Source organism: Pecten maximus, unplaced genomic scaffold (assembly GCF_902652985.1).
Source record: "Pecten maximus unplaced genomic scaffold, xPecMax1.1, whole genome shotgun sequence".
Classification (NCBI taxonomy): Eukaryota; Metazoa; Mollusca; class Bivalvia; order Pectinida; family Pectinidae; genus Pecten; species Pecten maximus.
This window is the reverse complement of record NW_022980630.1, coordinates 1-14,830: the sequence shown is the minus strand read 5'-3', so window position 1 is coordinate 14,830 and position 14,830 is coordinate 1. Positions and strand designations below refer to the sequence as shown.

At 39.2% G+C, this 14,830-nt stretch overlaps 1 protein-coding gene across 1 annotated transcript; it reads left to right on the top strand.

Annotated features, from left to right (window-relative positions):
- Window positions 1–1,270: 1,270 nt before the first annotated feature.
- LOC117319574 (trafficking protein particle complex subunit 9-like) lies at window positions 1,271–14,501 on the top strand (the record flags this gene model as incomplete). Its single annotated transcript, XM_033874358.1, is given in 10 exon segments — window positions 1,271–1,342; window positions 3,465–3,663; window positions 4,805–4,898; window positions 6,337–6,513; window positions 7,130–7,269; window positions 10,714–10,799; window positions 11,664–12,001; window positions 12,797–12,885; window positions 14,100–14,237; window positions 14,455–14,501. Coding segments are annotated over 10 exon segments (1,380 nt in total), but the record flags the coding sequence as incomplete, so codon positions are not given.
- Window positions 14,502–14,830: the final 329 nt, after the last annotated feature.

The following is a 14,830-nucleotide window of genomic DNA, read 5'->3' as shown; positions in this document are numbered from 1 at the left end:
TTTGTAGAAAAAAATGTACACATTTAAGCATTGAACTGCTTTTAGTTGGCAGTTGTGGGTCGATAATGCCAACTGGACAAAGGCACAGTGAAGTGTGCCAGCTAGTGCTTCATGTTAACTTGACCTTTGTCCAGTTGGAATTATCAGCCCCTAACTACCAACTGAAAGCAATTCAATTCTTATATTTACATGTACCATGGTTCTTCACTATAGCCTTGCTTTAACCACAGAAGGAGACATGTTTTATCCTGTACAGGGAAAGTATATCACCTTTGTCGCTTTCTGCGTTTTGATACAATACAATATATAGCAGTGTATTGTTGAGGAGTGGAGATTACAAGTCTAATTTTTACTAAAATTGTTGCTTTTTTCCTGAATTGGCTTAGGATATATAGAATTAATCTTGAGTTGTTGAGTGGACACTTAATAAATAGTACATCATAAATGTGTGGTACCATCACTGTATGAACTAGCGATTGTCACTGTCAGCATGCAAACTTCTGTGGATACTGTCATCATACGACTACTAATCTATGGACATCTTTAGTCACATGACATCACCTATGGTTCGACAACTTTCATCACATGACATCACCTATAGTTGGACATCTTTAGTCACATGACATCACCTATGGTTCGACATCTTTAGTCACATGACATCACCTATGGTTCGACATCTTTAGTCACATGACATCACCTATGGTTCGACAACTTTCATCACATGACATCACCTATGGTTCAACATCTTTAGTCACATGACATCACCTATGGTTTGACATCTTTCGTCACATGACATCACCTATGGTTCGACATCTTTAGTCACATGACATCACCTATGGTTCGACATCTTTAGTCACATGACATCACCTGTGGTTCGACATCTTTAGTCACATGACATCACCTATGGTTCGACATCTTTAGTCACATGACGTCACCTATTGTTGGACATCTTTAGTAACATGACATCACCTATGGTTGGACATCTTTAGTCACATGACATCACCTATTGTTGGACATCTTTAGTCACATGACATCACCTATGGTTGGACATTTTTCCTCACATGACATCACCTATGGTTGGACATCTTTAGTCACATGACATCACCTATGGTTCGACATCTTTAGTCACATGACATCATGTATGGTTGGACATCACCTGTTATGTTGCTACTGATGCCTTATAACCTTACCTTATAAAAAAGTACATGTATAACCACATCATTCAATACATACTCAGTAGATATTTTATAAGATTTTTGGTTTGTTACAGAAATATCTGCAGGCCTCAGATTTCCTACAAAATGTTGTGTATATTAATCTACAGACTTCAGATGAAGATAAGGTAAGTTACAAGACTGTTGGTAATGTATTATTAGTAAATTACCTCCCTTTGTTACTTATGCAGGAAAAGACAATGGGCCTGTTGTCAAAAAAAACTCATACTTTAGTCATTAAGTTAATTACACATGCTTTAATCATTAACTTGATTACATATTAAATTGTATAAATTAGAAGCAATTTAAAAATTTTATGTGGCCACAAAGGAAGGGGATACAAAACTGAAATTGTCAGGTTGAATACAGTGTATTAAGTGACTGAATACAGTGTAGTGACTGATATTAGAATAACTTGTTGGTAAATGTTTTGGAACATTTTGTCCTGTGTACACAAGAGTGCCAAGTTCTCCTCTGTTCGTCTTAAAACATTTTTAGCCCACCATCATCAGATGGTGGGCTATTCAAATCGCCCTGCGTCCGTGGTCCGTCCGTCCGTCCATCCGTCCGTCCGTAAACAATTCTTGTTATCGTGATTTCTCAGAAAGTACTGAAGGGATCTTTCTCAAATTTCATATGTTGGTTCCCCTTGGTGCCTAGTTATGCATATTGCATTTTCAGACCTATCGGAAAACAACATGGCCGACAGGCAGCCATCTTGGATTTTGACAATTGAAGTTTGTTATCGTTATTTCTCAGGAAATACAGAAGGGATCTTTCTCAAATTTCATATGTAGGTTCCCCTTGGTGCCTAGTTATGCATATCGCATTTTGAGACCTATCGGAAAACAACATGGCCGACAGGCAGCCATCTTGGATTTTGACAATTGAAGTTTGTTATCGCTATTTATCAGAAAGTACTTAAGGGATCTTTCTCAAATTTCATATGTTGGTTCCCCTTTGGTGCCTAGTTATGCATATTGCATTTTGAGACCTATCGGAAAACAACATGGCCGACAGGCAGTCATCTTGGATTTTGACAATTGAAGTTTGTTATCGCTATTTATCAGAAATTGCTGAAGGGATCTTTCTTAAATTTCATTATTAGGTTCCCCTCTGTGCCTAGTTATGCATATTGGATTTTGAGACCAGTCAGAAAACAACCTGGCTGACAGGCAGCCATCTTTGATTTTGACAATTGAAGTTTGTTATCGCTATTTCTCAGAAAGTACTAAAGGGATCTTTCTCAAATTTCATATGTTGGTTCCCCTTGGTGCCTAGTTATGCATATTGCATTTTGAGACCTATCGGAAAACAACATGGCCGACAGGCAGCCATCTTGGATTTTGACAATTGAAGTTTGTTATCGCTATTTCTCAGAAAGTACTAAAGGGATCTTACTCAAATTCCATATGTAGGTTTCCCTTGGTGCCTAGTTATGCATATTGCATTTTTAGACCAATCGAAAAACAACATGGCCGACAGGCAGCCATCTTGGATTTTGACAATTGAAGTTTGTTATCGCTATTTCTCAGAAAGTACTGAAGGGATCTTATTCAAATTTCATATGTAGGTTCCCCTTGGTGCCTAGTTATGCATATCGCATTTTGAGACCTATCGGAAAACAACATGGCCGCCTGGCAGTCATCTTGGATTTTGACAATTGAAGTTTGTTATCGCTATTTATCAGAAATTGCTGAAGGGATCTTTCTTAAATTTCATTATTAGGTTCCCCTCTGTGCCTAGTTATGCATATTGGATTTTGAGACCAGTCAGAAAACAACCTGGCTGACAGGCAGCCATCTTGGATTTTGACAATTGAAGTTTGTTATCGCTATTTTACAGAAGGTACTAAAGGGATCTTTCTCAAATTTCATATGTAGGTTCCCCTTGGTCCTTGGTGTTGCATTTTGGGACCAATCCGAAAACAACATGGCCGACAGACAGCCATTGTCGCTTAATCTTAAATTTTATATATAGGTTCCCCTTGTTTGAAAAGTACTAGAGGGCTGTTTCTGAATTTACACAGATTAGTAAGACTTAGAGGAAGGGAAAAGTAGAGAAAAGATCAATCTGACATGGAACCTATAAAGATCATTCAATGGTGGGCGCCAAGATCCCTCTGGGATCTCTTGTTTTCCTAGAGGAAACCTAGCAATAGGCAGAGTCATGTTGGTGATAAACCAGTAACTATATACTAGCTAATTAAATACTTTAAATAATTTTAAATGTTTCACGTCCTTCCTACAGATAAACCGTTACTGTACCCTGTCCCAGCTGTACTCCCAGATTGGGTTCCAACGGAAGGCCTCCTTCTTTAAACGAATCGCAGCAATGCAGTGTGTGTCGCCACAGAATCCTCAGCCAAACTGGAAACTGTGTCATAGCCTTGTAATGCAGTGTCTGGATGGTTACAGCATCTGTGTGGATCCAAAGGATATCCCAACAGGTCAGCTATCAATTCTCTTTGTATTAATACCTGAATTAACCTGACCTAAGATTGTATTAATACCAATCAACTTTTACTAAGATGGTATTAATACCAATTAACATTTACTAAGATTGTATCAATACCAATTAACATTTACTAAGATTGTATTAATACCAATTAACATTTACTAAGATTGTATTAATACCAATTAACATTTACTAAGATTGTATTAATACCGATTAACATTTACTAAGATTGTATCAATACCAATTAACATTTACTAAGATTGTATTAATACCAATTAACATTTACTAAGATTGTATTAATACCAATTAACATTTACTAGGATTGTATTAATACCAATTAACTTTTACTAAGATTGTATTAATACCGATTAACATTTACTAAGATTGTATCAATACCAATTAACATTTACTAAGTTTGTATTAATACCGATTAACATTTACTAAGATTGTATCAATACCAATTAACATTTACTAAGTTTGTATTAATACCAATTAACATTTACTAAGATTGTATCAATACCAATTAACATTTACTAAGATTGTATTAATACCAATTAACTTTTACTAGGATTGTATTAATACCAATTAACATTTACTAAGATTATGTTTTGTCTTTGTAAATATTATGATTGACAGACAATTGACTGGGATTTTGCATTGCTAGCTCTTGGCCTTATATAGATCATGAAATCCTAGTGAGGCTGACTCCAGGGCATGTGCTGGAAACAAGAAGACATATTTACAAAAAAAAAATTAAAAAAAATTTCAAAAATCTGAATACAATGGACCAATAAAGGAACAATTAAATCACCACGCAAATACAAATAATTGATACATTAACAAATATATACATGATATAACCCCAACAACTTCCAGTTAGCATTTTGAAAATTCTAATTATTTGAAAATGTGATAATTTCACAGTTGAAAAAAGTGCACGAAAATCCATTTCTTTCTCTGGCCTTTCTGAGATTTTAGTGAGGTGTAAAGTGTCATTATAAGTTATTACATATTTCTTGTTAATTAATGTAAATACAAAAATCAATCACATCTATTTTTAAAAATCTTGTTATTCATCAGCTTAGAAAATCTGAGGTTGCTATAATTATATAGTGAATTGTGTTTGTTGACAGGCTGTGTTTATGGCTGGCCTGTTCTACAGGCGAGAGTGTTGAATGAACTTATCTTCTCCGCCCGTCGTACTGGTAACATTCCTGTGGCCATCAGGTAAGTCAGTTTATGCACTCAAAAGAATATTCCAATCTAAGAATGAGAATTACCTTTAATTGGAGAAAAGCACCTGTAAATTCTAAGAATGAGAATAACCTTTAAACATTGGAAATACACCTTATTAACTTATTAATAGTATATTGAAGGATTTAGGGGGCAGTTAAAGGATTTCACCAGTCAGCGTCATTCTCAGCTGAAATCAGTGTTTAGTATATTGAAAGATTTAGGGGGCAGTTCAAGGATTTCACCATTCAGCGCCATTCTCAGCTGAAATCAGTGTTTAGTATATTGAAGGATTCAGGGGCAGTTCCAGGATTTCATCATTCAGCGTCATTCTCAGCTGAAATCAGTGTTTAGTATATTGAAGGATTTAGAGGGCAGTTCAAGGATTTCACCAAGGGGAATCAATTTTGACTTCTTGCTTGACTTGCTTCATGTATTTTGTACATTTCATACACTACACTGTCAGTTTGAAATAGTTTCAATAGAACGCCACACTTTGATCTAGGATTCCCAGAGAGTTGTTGAAGACATAAACACATACTATGATACACTACAGTTTTATTATTTGCGTTAAGATCCAGACAACACTTTTGTGTACAATGTGTATGCAGAGTTGATATACATGTAAATTGGTGTTGTTAGGACTACTGTATCTATGGAAACTTTCACTGCTATACTTAACTTAAAACATTTTAATCCATAACAACCAAATTAATTGAGTGTATAGGTGTTTCAACGGGTGAATTCTGAAGTCTAAAAGTATATTTTTGTCAAGAGGATGACTGTTTCTGAGCATACTATATGTAAAAGGTTAAATAAAAAAAGACTGAGAACATGATTGTAGCTAGAATACTATACACTGTAATTCTTAATTACCTTTACTTTGTCTGATAACTTCTCTGGGGCCACGGTGGCCGAGTGGTTAAGGTGTCCCGACAAACAAACAAACAAAAAAACAAACTGATAATTTCTGATCATGATGCTGTTATAGTCCGAATTATAGTCCACATGGGTTTTAATGATCTACAAATCTTTAAAAAAAAACGCAACAATTTTGCTATACATTTTATTTAATCTTTTTATAAATTTTGTTAAATTAAGAGCATATTTTCATTAATAACAAAATTTTGGGAGGGATAATTCTTAGTGTAAAGTTATATGGTACTTCTTTGAAAAAAGTCCTTTTTTTATGCATTTGGGAATATCTTGAAATATAAGTACCTCCTTTGATCCTCCCTAAAACTTCATCAAGGTGGGGTAGCCATATTTACATAAAAAGTTACCATTGTCACTGACAAATTATTAAGTTTAATAAAGTAATAAAGTTAAAGTTTGTGATGAACTAATACTATTAACTAGTCTTAAGATTGTGTATAGCTTTTTATGGATGGCAGTGTAATTTATTGCTAAAATTTTTACTTTTATTTCAAAGGCATCTGAGTCTATTACTACACACCCTGTTTGATACTCTGACCACTCAAGATAAACGAGACATTATAAACACCCTCCAGACCCTCACAGCAAAGTCTGAGGGCACGATGGCCGCCCTCGCCCTCGACAGTGGAGTCATACTGCCCCCAATACCACTCAGTAATATACCACAAGTCAGGTAAGCCATGAGTCTTCAACCTCCTCACCATCCCAAACTGTATGTCAAGTATGAAATAGCTCAATGAGTGTTTCAGGGTGTCAAGGGTCAACAATAATTTTAATAGAAAAACATCAGGACCCGGTTTCATCAGTGTTCCTGTCTAAAGGAAATTCTTTAGCGTAAAATTATTCATAGGAAAGCGTTATTGTATTTAAGGAAAAAATCTTAGTCACAGGCTGTTAGGACTCTCCTATGGAAAATTTTAAGAAATATCAGTTTAACTGGGGCCTCATGAAATGTCACTATATGTTTGGAATTTCAGTAAAAATAGTCCATAATTAAGGGTTCAGTTAAAGGCCACTATGACATTTACAGAACAGTGATACTTATTTGTATACGGCCATGTTTTATGGACATTTCTTGATCTTGCCTTGTCAAAAATTGAAAAATTTATATCTCTTTGCTATTCAAAGCTCACTGTCACTATATCAAACAGCAGAAGAAATGATTTCTTTTATTTGTGACAGGTTTGTTTATATATCGTCAACCTGAATATATTCATTCATAGTAAAATTATTTTAATGCTGCACTGAATTTTTATTTTTATTGGTTTTCAATAATTTGGTGATTGTAGGTCTTTCAAATTAATACCACTCCAGCCACACCTACAGCCGGTGAAGATAGCCTCCAAGGTGGAGAAGCTGGATACTGGACCCTTTATCTTCACCCCGCTATCCCTTGGGCAGACAGATGTTCAGAATAAAACACACGCTGGTAGGTCTTCCATCAAAAGTCCCGATCAGGGACATCACATATTGAGATACATGAACACTTACAGATATGCAGATACAAAATTTAGTGCTTGCAAACATTTCTGGGCTGATACTAAAAAAATGGTCTACTAGTCACTACAAAGGCTGGTACATAGGCTAGTGCTCTAGTTTTTGCTATTAGTGAAATTTCCTTTTCAGCTCACCGGGATAAAGTCCATTGGAGCTATTATTATTCCCTTGGTGTCAGTGCCAGCTGTAGACAACCTGATTAAAGTTTTTATGAAAGAATGTTATTTTCAGTATTAATGAGGATACAACTTAGGTATTTGACATGTGTGCTCCTTGGTACAAGATCTTTCCAATGGTATTACATTTGCAGACCTACTTACCTTGACCCTGACCTTTGACCTTCTTTATAAAACCTTAACTTTCATATTTGACGTGTGTTCCCTGTGACAAGATTTTCCCATTGGTACAACATTGGGGGATCTGTTTACCTTGACCTTGACCTTTTACCAACATTTAAAAAGCATTCTCTGCAATAAGGCTATACTTCAAAGTTTGATGAGGGGTTGGGTGGTATATTTATGTGTACATGTTTGAATATCTTTGCAACAGCCACACTACCCTATAAGGTGTGATGAGGTGTTGGGTGGTATCTTGATGAGGGGTTGGGTGGTATATTGATGAGTTGTTAGATGGTATATTGATGTGGGGTTGGGTGGTATATGTATGTGTACATGTTTGAATATCCTTGCAACAGCCACAATACCCTATAAGGTGTGATGAGGTGTTGGATGGTATATTGATGAGGGTTGGGTGGTATATTGATGAGGGGTTGGGTGGTATATTGATGAGGGGTTGGGTGGTATATTGATGAGGGGTTGGGTGGTATATTGATGAGGGGTTGGGTGGTATATTGATGTGGGGTTGGGTGGTATATTGATGAGGGATTGGGTGGTATATTGATGAGGTGTTGGGTGGTATATTGATGAGGGGTTGGGTGGTATATTGATGAGGGGTTAGGTGGTATATATTGATGAGGGGTTGGTGGTATATTGATGTGGGGTTGGGTGGTACTCTTGCTGCGGGGTTCGGTGGTCTCTTGCTGTGGGTTGGGTGGTCTCTTGCTGCGGGGTGGGGTGGTCTCTCTTGCTGCGGGGTTGGGTGGTCTCTCTTGCATGCGGGTTGGGTGGTCTCCTTTGCTGCGGGTTCGGTGGTCTCTTGCTGTGGGGTTTGGTGGTCTCTTGCTGCGGTGTTGGGTGGTCTCTTGCGTCAGGGTGGGTGGTCTCTTGCTGCGGGTTGGGTGGTCCTTGCTGGGGGTTCGGTGGTCTCTTGCTGCGGGTTGGGGTGGTCTCTTGCTGTGGGGTTGGGTGGTCTCTTGCTGCGGGGTTGGGTGTCTCTTGCTGCGGGTTGGGTGGTCCTTGCTGCGGGGTTGGCTGGTCTCTTGCTCGGGGTTGGGTGGTCTCTTGCTGCGGGTTGGGTGGTCTCTTGCTGCGGGGTTGGGTGGTCTTTGCTGCGGGTTTGCTGGTCTCTTGCTGCGGGGTTGGGTGGTCTCTTGCTGCGGGTTGGGTGGTCTCTTGCTGCGGGGTTGGGTGGTCTCTTGCTGCGGGTTGGGTGGTCTCTTGCTGCGGGTTGGTGGTCTCCTTGCTGCGGGGTTGGCTGTCTCGTTGCTGCGGGTTGGGTGGTCTCTTGCTGCGGGTTGGGTGGTCTCTTGCTGCGTTGTTCGCTGGTCTTTCTTGCTGGGGGTTGGGTGGTCTCTTGATGCGGGGTTGGGTGGTCATCTTGCTGCGAGGGTTGGGTGGTCTCTTGCTGCGGGGTTTGGTGGTCTCTTGCTGCGGGGTTGGCTGGTCTTGCTGCGTTGTTCGCTGGTCTCTGCTGGGGGTTGGGTGGTCTCTTGCTGGGGGTTTGGGTGGTCTCTTGCTGCGGGTTTGGGTGGTCTTGATGTGGGGTTGGGTGGTCTCTCTTGCTGCGGGGTGGGGTGGTCTCTTGCTGCGGGGTGGGGTGTCTCTTGCTGCGCGTTGGGTGGTCTCTTGCTGCGAGGTTGGGTGGTCTACTTGCTGCGGGGTTGGGTGGTCTCTTGCTGCGGGGTGGGGTGTCTCTTGCTGCGGGTGGGGTGGTCTCTTGCTGCGGGGTTGGGTGGTCTCTTGCTGCGGCGTTGGTGGTGCTCTTGCTGCGGGGTTGGGTGTATCTTGCTCGGGGTGGGTGGTCTCTTGCGCGGGGTTGGGTGGTATATTGATGAGGGGTTGGGTGGTATATTGATGGGGGGTGGGGTGGTATCTTGATGTGGGTTTGGGTGGTATATTGATTAGGGTTGGGTGGCCATGTTATATTGATGAGGGGTTGGGTGGTATATTGATGAAGGTTGCGTGGTATATTGATGAGGGATTGGGTGGTATATCTCTATGTTTTGAATGTACTTAGGACAGCCACATTACACTATAAGGTTTGTTGAGGGGTTGGGTGGTATATCTATATATAGGGGATTGAATGTCCTTAAGACAGCTACATTACACTATACGGTTTGTTGAGGGGTTGGGTGGTATATTGATGAGGGGTTAGGTGGTATATTGATGAGGGTTGGGGTGGTATACTTGCTTTGGGGGTTGGGTAGGTCTAGTTGTTGCGGGGGTTGGGTGGTCTCATTGCTGCGGGGTTGGGTGGTCTATTGTGCGGGTTGGGTGGTCTCTTGCTCGAGGGGTTGGGTGGTCTCTTGCTGCGGGGTGGGTGGTACTCTTGTTGCGGGGTTGGGTGGTCTCTTAGCTGAGCGGGTTGGGTGGCTAGCGTTGCTGCCGAGGGGTTGGATGGTATATTGATATTGAGGGTGGTATATCTATATATAGGGGATTGAATGTCCTTAAGACAGCCACATTACACTATAATGTTTGTTGAGGGGTTGGGTGGTATATCTATACATAGGGGATTGAATGTCCTTAAGACAGCTACATTACACTATACGGTTTGTTGAGGGGTTGGGTGGTATATCTATATATAGGGGATTGAATGTCCTTAGGACAGCCACATTACACTATAATGTTTGTTGAGGGGTTGGGTGGTATATCTATATATAGGGGATTGAATGTCCTTAGGACAGCCACATTACACTATAATGTTTGTTGAGGGGTTGGGTGGTATATCTATACATAGGGGGTTGAATGTCCTTAGGACAGCTACATTACACTTTACAGTTTGATGAGGGGTTGGGTGGTATATCTATATATAGGGGATTGAATGTCCTTAGGACAGCCACATTACACTATACGGTTTGTTGAGGGGTTGGGTGGTATATCTATATATAGGGGTTAAATGTCCTTAGGACAGCTACATTACACTATACGGTTTGTTGAGGGGTAGGGTGGTATATCTATATATAGGGGATTGAATGTCCTTAAGACAGCTACATTACACTACACTAAACCACTTTCTGTCTGACTTATCATTACAGACTTCTGTTGGGTGGAACATGATATGTGTGAAGTGCAGCTTCAGGTATATAACCCACTTCCTGATGAGCTCAGTATACAACAAATGGTAAGTACAGTTAACGTTGTACAGAAAACTCACGATCTGGACCAATATATTTACAAAGTTCTACAACATTATTAATACCATCAGTCTGCTAATCTCAATTTTTACCAGGGAATACTTTTTGAGAAGTTTCTTTGTAATATTCATACAATAGTTCAGACACACTTTGTGCCTGGCACAATGAATGTTGCTACAATTTCACTTCAGATCTGTCTCTCACACTTGGTTTCTGTGCAATAACACCAACATATAATATTGGATTATCTTGAAACTTGATAACAACATTAAATGGCTAGGCTGAGTTTGATCTCCATTTTTCGCAGACGTAATTTGGTTATGACCCCTTGGTTAATGGAAAATGTCATTTTTTGTGAAAAGCTACTTTTTCCACTCAATAATTGGTGGAAATATTATCCGGTTAGTTCACTTTAAACATTATACAAGGACTTGGTTCTATAGCTTTGGTAACGTCAGATCTAATTGTGTCAACAGCATGAAAATTACATGCTCCAACCTAACCTCAAAAGAGTTCACCTACAATATTACCCCCTCACTAAAGGGGGGATATAAATTCTACAAATAAGCTTGTATATCTAATGATAGAACTCAAACAATTCAGTGAAATTTTAATGAAAAATCCTCCGAGAGTTTATAAAAAGAATGAACTACTTTCACTTTTGTTATTTTTATGGACAAGTATTGCTTTTTTATATACAAAAAAGATTAAAAACACAAAAGCATATCCAAATTTTTTATAATCAAGGGAGATAAATCCATTTTGGTTTGGTAACCACTATATATTATAATTTCCATAAACCTTATATTGTTATATCAATTGATATCAGTAAGTATGTTTCCATGTTGCAGTCGTTGATGACAGATGGAGTTGAAATAGAGGCTTACCCTACAAATCCTACTATACCTGCCGAGTCCGGTCCAAATCTAGTCAAAATACTCAGTCGTCCTCGATCTTCAGGCGACCTCCGTATCCTTGGTTACACAACTCACTTGCTTGGGATGCGAAGTCAGTGTCGCCTCCGTGATCTACCTGACCTTCGGAATCTGCGGACAACAGTGACCGTAATCCCCGCCCTCCCTCAGATTACACTCACTGCTTCACTTCCAAAGGTCGCGACCTTTACCTCTGTTGGTGATGGTGCTAATGTTGTTACAAGTGGAACAACCTCCATCTATGCAGGTCAAAGGTCAGTTCATCACTGTATAGATGTAAGTCTCAAAGAATAGTGTGTAGAACAGATGAATATCAAAATATTTATTTGTGCATTGTATTTTATGACATTTTTAGTTCACCATCATAAAATGGTAGGCTATTCAAATCGCCCTGCGTCTGTGGTCCGTCCCTCCTTCATAAACAGTTCTTGTTATTGCTATTTCTCAGAAAGTACTTAAGGGATCTTTCTTAAATTTGATATGTAAGTTCCCCTTGGTCCCTAGTTATGCGTATTGCATTTTGGGACCAATCGGAAAACTACATGGCCGACAGGCATCCATCTTGGATTTTGACAATTGTAGGTTGTTCCTGCTATATCGTGTTATATAAAGTTATTAAATGTTTTGAAAGAAGAGTAAAAGAAGGGAAAATAAGAGAAAAGATCAGTCTTTTCATTTGACTGATATGGATTAATAGGGGTGAATGATTATTTTTCTCTTACCCTGTTTTCCAATCGTAGTGTGAATGAAATCCAAACATATGTAAACAACAACACGTGGACAGGGGATGACTGTTGTGATAAGGATGCAGCAGACGCTTTACACCTTACAATGTTGATTTCATACAAAATATAGTTCCGATAAGCTTGTCAAAAAGAACACCAAACACTCACTCCGGTAAAACTGCAGATATCCCTGTCCAGGGTAAAAGAACATTCAATGGTGGACACCAAGATCCCTCTGAGATTTCTTGTCATGAGGAGCTATGAAGGATTTCAGTTATAGAATGTATAGATCCTCCAAAGTGACCTACTGGTACTCTATTTCAGTAAGGAGTGTATGATCACAGTTCGGAATACCAGTAACCAGCCTGTTGAGAAGATTTCAGTCAGCCTTGATTGTCATCCCGACCAGAAAGGTTTGTATTTAGTCACACCTATTACACTGTCCAGGAAGGTTTGTATTTAGTCACACCTATTACACTGTCCAGGAAGGTTTGTATTTAGTCACACCTCTTTTACTGACCAGAAAGGTTTGTATTTAGTCACACAATTACACTGTCCAGGAAGGTTTGTATTTAGTCACACCTTTTTTACTGTCCAGAAAGGTTTGTATTTAGTCACACCTCTTTTACTGACCAGAAAGGTTTGTATTTGGTCACACCTTTTACAGACCAGAAAGGTTTGTATTTGGTCACACCTTTTACTGACCAGAAAGGTTTGTATTTAGTCACACCACATTTACAGACCAGAAAGGTTTGTTTTTAGTCACACCTATTACTGTGTCCAGAAAGGTTTGTATTTAGTCACACCTATTACACTGTCCAGCAAGGTTTGTATTTAGTCACACCTATTACACTGTGCAGAAAGGTTTGTATTTAGTCACACTATTACACTGTCCAGAAAGGTTTGTATTTAGTCACACCTCTTTTACTGTCCAGAAAGGTTTGTATTTAGTCACACCTCTTTTACTGTGTCCAGAAAGGTTTGTATTTAGTCACACCTATTACACTGTCCAGCAAGGTTTGTATTTAGTCACACCTATTACACTGTCCAGAAAGGTTTGTATTTAGTCACACCTATTACACTGTCCAGAAAGGTTTGTATTTAGTCACACCTCTTTTACTGTCCAGAAAGGTTTGTATTTAGTCACACCTCTTTTACTGTCCAGAAAGGTTTGTGTTTGGTCACACCTCTTTTACTGTCCAGAAAGGTTTGTGTTTGGTCACACCACATTTACAGACCAGAAAGGTTTGTGTTTGGTCACACCACATTTACAGACCAGAAAGGTTTGTATTTAGTCACACCTATTTTACTGACCAGAAAAGTTTGTGTTTGGTCACACCTATTTTACTGACCAGAATGGTTTGTATTTAGTCACACCTATTTTACTGACCAGAATGGTTTGCATTTCACTTTAACTTCCTCCCTCAGTTTGCTTCTTCAAAAAAGCATTGTTAGTTTTCTTGTGATATAACCTCCGTTATGTTTCCCAAGTATCTTTGGTCGGGTTTGGACCAAAGATATTGTAGTGCTCTACTTACATAGTGAAAGAGAATTCCCTCAGAATCCGTAATAACCTTCCAAATGCTTCACCACGGTGATATAGCAAATGTTTTGTTTCTGTTGTCAGAGCTGCAGTCGAAAGTGTTTCAGTGGAGTCAGGAGAACCTGGATGCTCAGCTTCCTCTCCAGCCATCAGGCCTTGTCTGTTTTACTGTGTGTATCTACGGCAATTCAGACTTCCTGTCCAGCAAAAGTGTCCGAAGCGGTAAGATATCATACAAGAGTTGTAATATTACACTTTATTTAGTGTGTGATGAATTCCCAAACATAGGTTTCCAAAAGTCCTTAGTTGTGCAGGTTTAATTTTGACACTGAATCACAGAATTATTTTGGTGGCCATCTTAGATTTTGACAGTTAATTATGAAGTGGATGAAAGAACTATTTTGCAGGATGTAAGAGTTGCCTGGTTTCTTTGTTACAGGATCCCAGTCTTCAGAACACTCCAATCCTGACGAGTATGAATCTGTGGTAAGCAAAAGATAAGATATGATTTTTACATGTTTCAGTATTCCTAGGACCTTGTCATTTTTCAAATGTCTTAGACGTTTTTGTCATGATTCACCAGACATTAAAACAAGATCATTAGGTCCTTAATTATTTCCTAAACAAAAAACTCCTGTTCAGCCAGTCCAACTGTTTGAGCAGCAATAAAGGAAAAAGGCCTTAAGCTAGTTCTTAACAGACACATATCACGAGGAACCTTTTGTCTGATGTAGTTGTCTCCCTTTGACAATCTTTTCTCTCTTTGATGTTCTTTCTACCTCATTTTGTTAAAAGAACTTTGTTATCTCCCTTAT